Raw genomic sequence first — 14,329 nt, 5'->3', positions numbered from 1 at the left:
TTCATCCAAAAAAGGACATTTATCTTTTCTCTTTCTTTTTTTTTTTGAGACAGAGTCTTGCTCTGTCACCCAAGCTGTAGTGCAATGATGCAATCTCGGCTCACTGCAACCTCTGCCTCCTGGGCTCAAGTGATTCTTCTGCCTCAGCCTCCTGAGTAGCTGGGATTACAGGCACGCGCCACCATGCCCAACTAATTTCTGTATTTTTAGTAGAGATGGGGTTTCACCATGTTGGCCAGGTTGGTCCTGAACTCCTGACCTCAGGTGATCCACCTGCCTTGTCCTCCCACAGTGCTAGGATTACAGGCGTGAGCCATCACGCCTGCCCTGACATTTTTCATTTAAGATAAATCCTTTATTTGAATGAAGCTAAATCTACCAATGTTTGTCTTTTGTGGATTGTGTAAAAATTAGTTTTGCTCTTTAAGTCTGTGATCTGCCTGGAATTTGCTTTCTGTATTCCATGATGTAGTGATCCAACCACTTTACCCATGTGGTAAGTTTTCCCAGCACAATCTACTAAAGAATCCATCCTTTCCTACTGCTTTGAGAAACCAGCTGTGTCAATCCCTAGTCCCATTCACATAGGGGTTTATTCATAAGCTCTGTTACTAGGTCTATTTGTTTCTGTACCAGCACCACTCTGTCTTTATTACTTGGACTTTGTGCAGTGTGTCTTAATATCTGGGAGGGAAAATTCCTATCTACCCCACAAATATATGTATATACCTTTGCTCTTTATAGACATTTTCTGGTAACTTCTTTATTAATATATAATTGACATACCATAACATTCAAATATTTAAGATACAACTCAATTTTTGTTTGTTTGTTTGTTTTGAGATGGAGTCTCGCCCTGTTGCCCAGGCTGGAGTGCAATGGCGCAATCTCAGCTCATGGCAACCTCTGCCTCCCAGGTTCAAACGATTCTCCTGCCTCAGCCTCTGAGTAGCTGGGATTACAGGTGTGTGCCACCATACCTGGCTAATTTTTGCATTTTTAGTAGAGATAGGGTTTCACCATGTTGGTCATGCTGGTCTCGAACTCCTGACCTCGTGTTCTGCCCACATCGGCCTCCCAAAGTGCTGGGATTACTGGTGTGAACCACTGCGCCCGGCAATGTTTTTAATATATATATTCACAGAATTTTCACAGAATTGTGCAACAATCACCCAAATCAATTTTAGAACATTTTCATTACCCCGGAAAGAAACCTGTTATCCTTTAGTTATTATTCTCCATCCCTCCTGTTCTCCTCATCCCCATTTTATGGATATATATACTACCTTTTGTTTTGTTTTTGTTTTCTTGGTTTTTTTTTTTTGAAATGGAATCTCAGTCTGTTGCCCAGGTTGGAGTGCAGTGGCGCGATCTCAGCTCACTGCAACCTCCGCCTCCCGAGTTCAAGCAATTCTCCTGCCTCAGCCTCCTAAGTAGCTGGGATTAAAGGCATGCACCACCACACCAGCTAATTTTTGTATTTTTAGTAGAGGCGGGGTTTCACCATGTTGGCCAGGCTGGTCTTGAACTCCTGAACTCAGGGGATTCTCCCGCCTTGGCCTCCCAAAGTACTGGGATTACAGGCGTGAGCCTCTGCGCCCAGCCTACATTTTGTTTATCCATTCATCAGCTGGTGTACATTTGGATTGCTTACGTTTTTCAGCTATTGTAAATAATGCTGCACATGCATGTACAAGTTTTTGTGTGGACATGGGTTTTGCTTTCTCTTGAGAGTAGAATTGCTTTGTCAAATGGCAACTCTTTAAGTTTTTGAGGAAATATCAGATTGTTTTCTAATGTGACTACCATTTTTCTTCCTATCAGCAGTGTATGAGGGTTCCAATTTCTCCACCTGCCAAATAACCTTTATTATTATGTCTTTTTGATTATAGCTATCTTAATGGAGATGAAGCTGTATCTCTTTGTGGTTTTGATTTCCATTTCCTTGATGACTGATGGTGTTAAGCATCTTTTCACATGCCCATTGGCCATTTGTATATCTTTTGGAGAAATGTCTATAAATCCCTTTGCCTATTAATTGGGTTGTCCTTTTATTGTTTTTTTTTTCCTTTTTTTTCTTTTTGGTTTGTTTTTTGAGACCGGAGTCTTGCTCTGTTCCCCAGGGTGGAGTACAGTGGCGTGATCTCAGCTCACTACAACCTCCACCTCCCGTGTTCAAGTGATTCTTCTGCCTCAGCCTCCCAAGTAGCTGGGAATACAGGCACTTGCCACCATGCCCGGCTAATTTTTTGTATTTTTAGTAGAGGCAGGGTTTCACCATGTTAGCAGGATGGTCTCGATCTCCTGACCTCATGATCCGTCCGCCTCGGCCTTCCGAAGTGCTGGGATTACAGGCTTGAGCCACCGTGCCCAGCTGTCCTTTTAAAATTGTTGAATTGTAAAGGTTATTTGTATTTTCTCACATTCAGTAGGTTGTCCTTTCAGTATCCTTGTGTCTTTTGAAACATGAAAGTTTTTAATTTTGGAGTCTGATTTATCTATTTTTTTTTCTTTGTTACTTGTGCTTTCAGTATCTTTTCTAAGGAAACATTTTATAACCCAAGGTCACAAAGATTTATGCCTATATTTTCTTCTGAGAACTTCATAGTTTAGATCTTACATTTAGTCTTTGACTCATTTTGAGTTGATTTTTGTATATGGTGTGAAGTAAGAGTAAAATTTCATTCTTTTGCATGTGGATATTATGTTGCCCTAGCACCATTTGTTGAAAACACTTCTTTCACCATTGAATTGTTTTGGCACTCTTGTCAAAAATCAACTGACCATAAATGTCAGGTTTATTTCTGGATTCTCAGTTCTATTCCTTAGATATATTTGTCTGTCCTTATGCCAATAGCATTCTGTCTTGATTACTGTTGCTTTATTATGAGTTTTGAAATTGGGAAGTGTGAATCCTCCAACTTAGGTTTTCTTTTCAAGATTGATTTGGCTATTCTGGGTTCCTTGAGGTTCTGTATGAATTCTCTGCATTTTGTTTTTCTTGATTATAAGTGGAGGAGTCTTTTTTCTAAGTTTTTTTTTTTATTTTCTATAGACCTTTATACTTTTATATAAATTTTATAATCACTTTTGAGTTCCTCAAATTTCTGCTGGAATTTTGATGGGAATTACCTTGAAATTTTCATTCTGGGAGAGTTGACATTCTCAATGCTATTAAGTCATTCTTTCCATTTTTTAATGTTCTTATTTAAAATTTTTCTGCATAAAGGTTTTCTGCATTCTATTTTATATTAATTCCTAGATAGTCGTTTTGGTTGTGGGTGCGATCTTATTTATAATTTTTTTAACTATTTTTAGTTGTTTAATGCTAGCTAACATTGAACTGTACCAACTTTACCTAAGTTCATGCATTTGCCAAAATTGCTGAGAAGTCTCATTTGTTTTAATACTTTCTAGATTCTTTTGGTTTTCTATCAGGGTAATTATATCATCTACCAAACATATTGTTTTGTCCCTGTATATCTATTAAGAAAACCATGTGTTTTTTTTCTTTAGTTCATTAATGCGAATTACTTTGGTTTAACATTGGAAGATTTGTCATTCTTGTCTTTCAGCTTGATTTTGTATTTTGTATTTATATACACTTTACATGTTGTTTCTTTTTTTTACGGTTTTTAAGGTTTTTTCATGCATGTTCAAAGTGAAGTGGACTTACAGTTTTATTTACAGATCTAAGTTTTGGGATAAACGTTATAATAGCCTCAGAAAGCAATTGTTGAGCAGCATTCATTTTCTGGAATAACTTCACTTAATGAAAGTATTTTAAGTGAAGGTGGTCTTTGATTTCCATTTGAAGTTCTGATGGTTATTTGCATATTCTAGCCTTTGTGCCAATTTTGTCCTTTTATATTACTCAAGAGATGCGTGAGTTTTGTCTAGGTTATTTATTGACACATGATATTCTTTCATTTCTAGAAACTATGTCTGTAGCTCAAAGTCCTTTTTCCTTTAGTACATTATTTCATTTATTTTGCTTATCTCTTTCTTGTGATCAGTCTTGTCTGAGTACCCTTTCCACAAAACAGTAGTTATGAGTTTGGGTTACAGAGTCATTCTGTCATGTATCAGTTCCATTGATCAGATTTGTGACATTAGGCAACTTATGTAACTATTCTATGCCTCTGTTTTCTCAATTGCAAAATGGGTGTAATAATAGTCCCTAAAGCAGAGGATTGTTGAAAGGATTAGTTAATGTGTGAAAAGTGTTTAGAATAGTGCCTGACACTTTGTAAGTGTTCAGTTAATGCTATTTGCTATTAGTAGTAGTGGAAGCCTTTTCTGAAATCAGCTGTTGGTTCTCCATTGCTTTTTGTTCTTTGTTTTGTTGATATCTGCTCTTAATTTTCTTTTTCTTGTTTTCTTTTTGTTTACTCTCTTCTTAAGTTGGACACTAATATTTAAAGCTAGACTTTTGTAATGGATAATTGTAACTCCTTTAGATGTGCCCTGCACTATCATTTTTCTGATGATTATATCTGACTTACTAGGAGTCATGCTTATATTCAGGCTTTTCTTCTGTGTCTTAAGCTTATCAGTATCAGTAGCATCCTCAACAAGTCAGGTACCCCAGCACATTTTTACCTCTTAAGTAGTCTCTCTTTTGTCAATCCTCTTCGTATTCATATTCACCAAAGTTTTTGTTCTGGATTTTTAGGGATATACTTTGTTGTCTTCACCCTCCTTGCTCCCATTGCTCACTTGTACAAAAAACATTGTATTAACTATTCTCCTTTATTTCTCATATCTCAGATATCTCATAGAAGTCTCTTGGGGTTTGGGGGGTTTTTGTTTGTTTTGTTGTTATTGTTGAGACAGGCTCTCACTCTGTAGCCCAGGCTGGAGTGTAGTGGCTCTATCACAGCTCGCTGTAGCCTCGACCTCCCATGCTCCAGCAGTCCTCGCACTCCAGCCACGCCAGTGGCTGAGATTACAGGCACACACTACCATGCCCAGCTAATTTTTGTATTTTTTATAGAGATGGAGTTTTGCCATGGTGCTCAGGCTGGTTTTCAATTCCTGGGCTCAAGCAATCCTCCTACCTCGGCCTCCCAAAGTGTTGGGATTACAGGTGTGAGCCACTGTGCCTGGCCTTCCCTTGGATTTATCTCCTTCCCTCCTTGCTGGAGTTTTTCAAAGAGAGACTTGATTTGGTTAAGTCTTATGAGTTTTTGTGGGCCTGCAGATCTCTCTCTCTCTTTGTTTTTTTTTGATAGAGACAATGTTTTCCTATGTTGCTTAAGTGGTCCTCCCATCTTGGCCTCCCAAAGTGCTGGGATTACAGGAGTGAGCCACCACACCCAGCCCAGATACCTTTATCCTTATATTAAAACTGTATTTTTGTTCTATGTACAATTCTAGGTTAAAAGTTTGATTTCATCTTTAGCTTAAAATTATCTCTCCATTGTCTTTTGGCTTCCAGTGTTTATATTAGAAAGTCGTATGTTCATCTGATCTTGTTCATTTTTAAGTAGTTTGTTGTGTTTTGGTACACTTTGAGGTGTTTCAATCTGACTTTTTTCCCCCCTTTAATTCTGAGAAATTCTTAAATAGTCTTATCTTTATTTTCTCCTGGAACTTCTATAGTATGGATAGTGATATTTCTACTTCTATTTCTATCTATTAAATTTTGTTGTTTTCTATCTCTTAATTCCCACAAAAAAATTCCATATTTGCAAATTACTCAACCTGATCTTTTAGCTCACTGATATGTTTTTCAACTGTTAACTGCTCAAGCAATCCACTGCGTCTGGCATGAGTTTTATAAGAACAAGTTGGACTTGAAATTATCTAAGTTTAACAAGCTATTTCAGTGATTTTTTTTTTTTTACAGAATAAAATGTTTTTCTTCAGTAACTTGCTCACACTATACTAAAACCTAGATTTATTTGTTTTGTTTATAGTTTTTGTGAAATTTTTCAGACTTAAAAAGTATTCAATTAACTTTTGAAAGTAGGTCTGTGTTGCTGCCCTATACCAGGCCTCTTATTAGGAAAGTGATCATTTGCAAGTTGTTGTCATTAAATAAGCCCCAGTTATCTGGCTTTTGGGCAGTGGAAGAGGGGAGTCATTCTGTCAGCATTAAGGAAGTGAAGTTGTCATTAAACTAGACCCTGGCACTGCAGTTTTTCTCCTTTCTGCTTCTCTCCTTTGGTGTTCATCCCCAGAAACTTCTTCACAGCATTATATATGTTCAACCAGCCAGGTTTATTTCAAAAGTAGTTTATTATAGTGTATGAAAGTTTTTCTGCTGGGTGCGGTGGCTCATGCCTGTAATCCCAGCAGTTTGGGAGGCCAAGGCAGGCAGATCATTTGAGGTCAGGAGTTCGAGACTAGCCTGGCCAACATCATGAAACCCCATCTCTACTAAAAATACAAAAATTAGCTGGGCATGGTGGTGTGTGCCTGTAATCCCAGCTACTGGGGAGGCTGAGGCAGGAGAATCGCTTGAATGTGGGAGTCGGAGGTTGCAGTGAGCCAAGATCGCACCACTGCACTCCAGCCTGGGCGATAGAGTGAGACTTCGTCTCGAAAAACAACAACAAAAGTGTTTCTGGCTAAGAGATAAATTATAGGGCTATAGTCTAGATACGTACCATTTACTTATTAAGCTTTTTAAAAGGCTATTGTGGCTCAGCAGTCAATGGTATATGAGGTAATCGGGGTTGACAAATAACCATAGACAGATATTAAACAGACAGCACTGATATTATACCTTGTACCTCATCATCTTTCTGCAGGTCATTTCCTCCTCTGGAACAGATCCTTTGAGTTCCTTCCCTTTCATCTTCTTCAACAGACACTTTATCCTCCTGACCAGGATAGTAAATTTGTAGCCAGAGTCTATAGTAAACATCACTAATTTATCACATCTTTTGCTGGCTAAGCCCTGTGTATGCCTTAGAATCATTCTCAGCACAACACTTCAGGAAGCCCTCAGTTAAAGTTAGCAGATGACACTTAGTTGTTATTTCTGTCCTATTTCTTGTTCCAACCAGAGTACGCCATTAACTTATTCAGGCTGTATTTTGAAGGCTAAAAAGGAATAAAGGTAGAAAGCAATTAAAGCATTTCCTAATATCCAAGATGTTTTTCTGCCCTTCCCTCACCTTTTGAAGTCTTTTATGTTATACCTACCCTTGTTTCTCTCTTCCTGTGCTTTTTTCTGCTGCTTCTTATAAACACATTTATACTGAGCATTATAGGATATATTTGATTCTGTATTGAGTGAAAAGGGCATTTTTTTCCCCTACATATTCTCAACCATTTAGTCACTCTGTTGAGTTGTTTTCTTCCCATTTTTGGTGTAATAGGGTACTTTTTTCCCCCTATTCTTATATTTAGATTTTTTTTTTTTTTTTTTGGAGAAAATTGGATGCCACCAAACCTGTAAGGTGTTGGTTTTAAATGCCTTTTCTCTGGAACTAAGCAATGGCCTAATTTTGCTAAAAAGAGACAGGAATTTGAAAAAGGACAAGATGGAAGGAAATACTGATAGAACTAACAAGTATTACTTTATTTTTGTCCCTAAGTTAAAGTGTGACAATGATATGGCCATCACTCACCGTATGTTGTATGATGGGCCTTCACTACACCAACATTTGATATTCACAACCAGGTCCTTCAGTGTAGGTATTGGCCTTGTTTACTTATGAAGAAAATGAGAGTCAAAGAGATAGTTTGCCCAAGGACATACAGCTGGTAAACGGTAAGTGGTAGAGTTAGGATTTTACCCCAGCTTCCTAACTTTAAACCTTGTACTCTTTCTCTTCCAAACATTTAGAAAAGTTTACCTTTAGTAGATTTTACCTTTTTTCCACAATAAACTTTATATTATAGCCTTTTTAGTTTGGGCAGTAATTACATACATACATGCATGCATACATACATACACTTTAATGTTCTATAGGTTATTTGGGCCATTGGCACTGTGACCAAAGTGATAGTCTTCTGAGCGTGTTCTGAATCTGTGAGGCAGTGTAGCCCAGTAACATAGTGTAGTGACAGCCTGGAGTCAAATCCTGGCTCCACCACTGCCTCATCTTGTGCAAGTTTCCTTTCTCACAACAACTTACACAGTTGTTCTGAGAATTAAACCAAGTAACACACATAGAGCACTTGGCACAATGCCTGACAAATAGCTTCATAAATGCTATTAGTATGTATTCACTTTATGCTAAATTCCTAGCTTCTCCATGAGGTTCTAAGAACTTTTGCTGAGTTACATAGAAATTACAGACTACACTAAAGATATTTCATACCTTCAGGTTAGTTGTAAAGAAATGGCAAATATTACCTTTATCATTTTTGACATTTTTGTTAAATGAGATAATAATCAGTGCTATTTGAAACCTGTCATATAGGATTTGAGTCTGTCTGCTGGTCAGGAATATTTGCCTCACCCCAGGATTTAAAGTACTTCTAGAAGGAAGCCAAAGGCCGGGCGTGGTGGCTTACTCCTGTAATCCCAGCACTTTGGGAGGCCGAGGTGGGTGAATCATCTGAGGTCAGGAGTTCGAGACCAATCTGATCAACATGGAGAAACCCCATCTCTACTAAAAATACAAAATTAACCGGGTGTGGTGGCGCATGCCTGTAATCCCAGCTACTTAGGAGGCTGAGGCGGGAGGATCACTTGAACCCGGGAGGCGGAGGTTGTGGTGAGCTGAGATCGCGCCATTGCACTCCAGCCTGGGCAACAAGAGTGAAACTCCGTCTCAAAAAAAAAAAAAAGAAGCCAAAAATCTGTTTGGAATCATACCTAAAATAGTAATAGTCATTAACCACCAATAAAATTTACCCATGTCTGTGTTTTAACTTTTTATTATATGAGTCTACATTCAGTTATTAAAATATTTGCTATCTCCTTTTCTTTTTCAGAGCATGAATAATCTTTCATTTAGTGAGCTATGTTGCCTCTTCTGCTGTCCACCTTGTCCAGGGAAGATTGCTTCAAAATTAGCGTTTTTGCCACCTGATCCAACTTACACACTGATGTGTGATGAAAGCGGAAGCCGTTGGACTTTACATCTGTCTGAACGAGCAGACTGGCAGTATTCTTCTAGAGAAAAAGATGCTATTGAGTGTTTCATGACTAGAACCAGTAAAGGCAACAGAATTGCTTGTATGTTTGTACGTTGTTCACCCAATGCGAAATACACTTTACTCTTCTCACATGGAAATGCTGTTGATCTTGGTCAAATGAGCAGCTTTTACATAGGACTAGGATCACGGATTAATTGTAATATATTCTCATATGATTATTCTGGATATGGTGCCAGTTCCGGGAAACCCACAGAGAAGAACCTCTATGCAGACATTGAAGCTGCTTGGCTTGCTCTTAGGACAAGGTAAATTGTGGTTGGAATTTATTTTTCATACTCGTGGTGGTTAGCTAAAAATATCTTGTGTAAGAATAGAATAAAAGCTGTTTTTATTATACATAACTGCTATATAGAGGTTATATTTACTATTATATACCTGTGAATAAATATTTTAGACAGCAATTTTAAATTTCACATAATAGCAAAACAAAGTTTTTAAAGACAGTTTCAGGTTTGTTTGTCTACATTAATACACGTATATATGTATTTTTTTTTAACTTAAATTCTTAGCTGGAAGTCCATGGTGCATGCCTATAGTCCTAGTTACTTAGGAGACAAAGTCAGGGGAATCACTTGAGGCCAGGAGTTTGAGGCTGCAGTGAGCTATGATCATGCCGCTGCACTCCAGCCTGAGTGACAGCGTCAGACCTCATCTCTTAAAAAGTTAAAAAAAAAAAAAAAATTAAATCCAGTGACAAATGTTTGGTTTTTGTAAGCTTTCTTATTGGAGTGTGATATAAAAAATGTTTATTCAAAGCTGCAACCTTTCAAGGAAATGAGAGAAAATACTGACATAGCTAATTATTCACTTGATCTGTCATTAACAGTATGAGGCTGGATTGCTTTCTATTAAAATCTTAAGCCAAGATTTGCATTATTTTATGTGATTACTTCTTGGGAAGTACAACTTAAAGATACCTTATTGGAATTATTTTTCAAGTATTCATTCTGTAAAACTGAGATTTTACTTTATATTCTGTGTTCCTAAAATTGGGAGAGATGATATCAAGTTTAAAAAAATTTTTTAGGCTGGGTGCGGTGGCTCACACCTGTAGTCCTAGCACTTTGGGAGGCTGAGGCAGGCGAATCACAAGGTCAGGAGTTCGAGACCAGTCTGGCCAACATGGTGAAACCCCATCTCTACTAAAAATACAAAAAAAAAAAAAAATGTCTGGGCGCAGTGGCTCATGCCTGTAATCCCAGCACTTTGGGAGGCTAAGGCAGGTAGATAACGAGGTCAGGTATTCGAGACCAGCCTGGCCAAGATGGTGAAACCCCGTCTCTACTAAAAATACAAAAATTAGCCGGGCATAGTGGCGGGTGCCTGTAATCCCAGGTATTCGGGAAGCTGAGGCAGAAGAATCACTTGAACCTGGGAGGTGGAGGTTGCAGTGAGCTGAGATCACACCACTGCACTCAAGCCCAGGTGACAGAGTAAGACTCTGTTTAAAAAAAAAGAAGTTTTAATGTTATGATAAATTGTTTAATAAAATTTTCTTACTATGTCAGTTATTCTTTGATTATAGCAGCATACATTTTGGGGAGCTAGAAATTGCATTAATCTTTTCTAGTCACCAAGATACCTAAACATTTTTCTTGAAAAAAAAATCACAATTTTGTAGACTTCAGTGTATTATTAGTCAGGTTAGTGTACAATAAACAGATACCTTAATATAGGCTATTCTTTATATTATATGAAAATAAAATATCTGACTTCCAGGATGTTTTAGACTGAAGCTATAGGATATAAAGAAAACTTACTGTTTCTAATTTAATGTTTAAATATTAAAGATTTCATTTAGGAAAAATTTCCTCAATTTTAATAATAAAGTAGTTAATATTATTAAAGATATTAAAAATATCTTTAAAACTATTTTTCCCTCCAAAGAAATGTAATAAAGTTATGCTCTCATAGCGAAGTTCTACATAAAAGGGATTCTTAAAATCAATTGAAGTTATATAAAAACATAAATATGAGGAATAAGGAAAAAAAGATGGCAAGTAGTAGGTAAAGAGTTGATGGGGGATGGTAAAGTTATTGTTTAATTGATAAATTAAAAACTGCTTTAAATAAAAATCTTTTTTACATATATTGATATCAGTTCCATCAAGCCTTAAAACAAACAGAAACTGAGTGCCCACTTTTTAGAGTCAGTCAGTTGAATAACGTATAACAACTATAAGAAAGTATTATAATTAAAAAAATAGCTTTATTGAGTGATAAGGTTCACACTTTTAAAGTTTAACTTCAGTGGAATAATGAAGTTTTAAAGGGTGCCAAGTTAAAACTGATAGCCAGCTTTCATTATTAGTGCTTCCCAGTAACACAAAAGGGTCACTTTACTCAAACAAAACATGTTAGTATTCAGTTCAGTGTTCTGTGTCTATATGAAAAAATCCCATTTTTTAAGTGGTCAACTTTACTGTTTTTTTCTTTTTTTTTTTTTTTTTAATCTTGGCATTTATCAATTTGAAGAAAACTTTGAAAAATGATTTTCAGCCTTAATTTTTTTAACATATTTGATAGCCAGTGTTAATCAGGAATGGGCAGATTTCATCAATAATCCCATATACTATTTTAGCACTTATATTTTAGAATTTTAGACCTCTGTTTTCTTTCATGTTGAAACCAAAATATAGTTGGAGTTTCATAAGTGTAGGTACTTTAGGAAATATTACTTCTCTGAGCCTGTGTTTCCTCATCTGTTTAATGAAGAGATTGAATTAAATGATCCCCAAGATCTTTTCCAGTTCTGGAATTCTGTCATCTAATGAAATGTGTGTAATTAGAATACATGCCTTTTATTTTATTTGCCTGATTAAAAGTTAGGACTTAAGTAACCAGGAGAGAGAAAATAAATAATGAACTTAAATAATGTTCATTTTTGGGATGAATGAACATTGGAATGTCCTTTTTGGGAAAATTGGATATCCATAATAACTCCAATTTCTGACCTTCTGATGGACCAAAAGAAACTCGGGGCCTGGCATTCACTATGCACCTTTCCCACAAAGTCCTTGAGTTCCTCATCTGTGTGCTTCAGAGGTAAAAAACACTGAACTGGGAGTCAGTATACCTGGGTTCTAATTATAGAGCTGTCACCTACTGGTGACTTTGAAGATCTGCTCATTAGGCAGCTGGACTCTAGATTAGATGGTCTCTAAACTCCTTTCTAGCTCATACTGTTAGGCAGTTGTTACTCTTGTGAGTCCCCTCATGCTTAATTGTCAGCTACCTCTGCGACTCTATCCTTGAGCATTGTCATTGCTAGCTGTAGCCCAAATTTCATGATTGCCACCAACAATGCTGATATTCAGCTGACAGCAACAATGCAGCCTCAAGAACTGTGGTTATGCTGCAAATGTTCATTCTCCTAATTTCTTCATTCGTATGAAATATGTGCAACTAGGTCTGTTGTAAAGAAAAAAGCTTTTCTGAGTTTGCTAATATTTAGAGTCAATTTGAAGTAGACAGAGCCCCACTTTCTGTGTCCTATACAAATGCTTGTGTAGTACTGACTTGAAGAAACTATATGGGGAGAGCTGTGTTACTACCTGTATAGTTGAAATAGTATTATGCCCCTGGAAGAGAACACACGGACAGTTTCCCTCGCTCTTTCCTGGTGAATATCCAGATTCTTAGAAAGATATTTTACCTTTGCAAAAGATTTCCAAAAGCAGCTGTTATGTTCTTAGCTGCCAGAGTGACTGCTGTCTGCCTTCTAAGTGGAAAGGTGTATTTAATGTCACTATAACCTTTAACCCCACATTCATTAGCTCAGGTAGCACTGTACTTACACTTGCAGTAGTTTACATTTGGGATGATTATACTGTAGACAAGTAGCAAGCAGTTCCTTGAACATACTAGGTACCCAATAAATATTTATTGAGTCAATGAGTTTTCATCTATTTAAACCTGTGGCCATTTTAAAGGGATTAAAATAGTACCTTGTAATTTTAGCGTAAAGTCTATTCATAAATAATTGGACCATGTGGTGTTTGGAATTCTTTTTTATCTTTTCAACCATTAGTCCATTTCTACAACTAAGCAAAGATAAATTTTAAGAAAACTCGTAAAATCATAATTTGCCCTTTACTAAAACCATACATATATTCATTTCATACCATAACTATATGTAACAGTTCATCAATATGACCAATTTTGGAAATTAAAATGAGCCACTCTTGATGTGTAGAGAAATAAATAACTTTTGTTACATTGAACGGAAAATAAATATGACCTATTCATTCAACATCAGTTCATTAAAATATTAGTGATATGCCCCAAGCTTAGTCAGCAGTAAGCTAGGTTGAAATATTATAGTGTAATAAATTATTTAATAAATTTATTTCTTAAGATTGAAATCTTAAAATACCTCAGCAATTATTCTTCCAAAAGATGAAGTAGAGAAACACATGAAATAAACTGATGATACAGACTTTATTGTAATGTTAAAACTAACAGTAATAGCTAAGAAACTTAAGTTTAAAAAATGGATTAGTTGACATTGTCTTATTCTAAGATCAAATCCTTTGGAATGATGGAACATTTCATACCACTCCAACTTTTTTGGTTTTTGTTTTTAACGCCTGAACTTTGTAGATATGGCATTCGCCCTGAAAATGTGATTATATATGGCCAAAGTATAGGGACAGTACCGTCTGTGGATCTTGCTGCTCGATATGAGAGTGCTGCTGTTATTCTTCATTCTCCTCTGACTTCGGGAATGCGAGTTGCCTTTCCTGATACCAAGAAGACCTACTGTTTTGATGCATTCCCAAAGTAAGTAGCAATATTCAAAATAGTTAAATTCCAAGAAACTTGGGAATTTTTTCATCATTTAAAGTATTCATGACACAGTTCACTCAACCATAAACTTCATTTTATATATATTAGCACATAGAAATTATGAAAAATTAATTTGTAAAGAGGGTATTAGCAGGTGACCAGTCAGAAGGCTGAAATGTTTGAGGAGTAGTAATCCAGATGAAAATTGCTGAGGGCCTTACACCTCAGGTGGTGGCACTAGTATTGGAGACAAGGGAATTAATTTGAAACATAAATTTGACAGAACTGAGTATCAGACTGGGTGTAGGATGCTAAAGAGAAAAACTTGAACATGACTACCATGTTTCTGCCCTGAGGTGCTAATGGATAGTGCCATCCAGTGAGACACTTGATGTTAGAGAAGAACAGGTAGAGGCTA

At 36.6% G+C, this 14,329-nt stretch overlaps 1 protein-coding gene across 4 annotated transcripts in view; it reads left to right on the top strand.

Annotated features, from left to right (window-relative positions):
* The window catches only part of ABHD17B (abhydrolase domain containing 17B, depalmitoylase), a 45,611-nt gene that overhangs the window by 26,778 nt on the left and 4,504 nt on the right, over positions 1-14,329 (top strand). For all 4 annotated transcript variants that reach the window (XM_008952964.5, XM_034967564.3, XM_055091896.2 and 1 more), the window contains 2 exons: positions 8,899-9,368; positions 13,726-13,905. In XM_008952964.5, the coding sequence (XP_008951212.1) occupies positions 8,902-9,368; positions 13,726-13,905 (647 nt within the window). In that variant the 5' untranslated portion in view covers positions 8,899-8,901. The remainder of the gene's footprint in view (positions 1-8,898; positions 9,369-13,725; positions 13,906-14,329) is intronic.

The sequence above is a fragment of the Pan paniscus genome, chromosome 11 (assembly GCF_029289425.2).
Source record: "Pan paniscus chromosome 11, NHGRI_mPanPan1-v2.0_pri, whole genome shotgun sequence".
Lineage (NCBI taxonomy): Eukaryota > Metazoa > Chordata > Mammalia > Primates > Hominidae > Pan > Pan paniscus.
The sequence above is the reverse complement of the archived record's forward strand: the minus strand, read 5'-3'. Positions and strand labels throughout refer to the sequence as shown.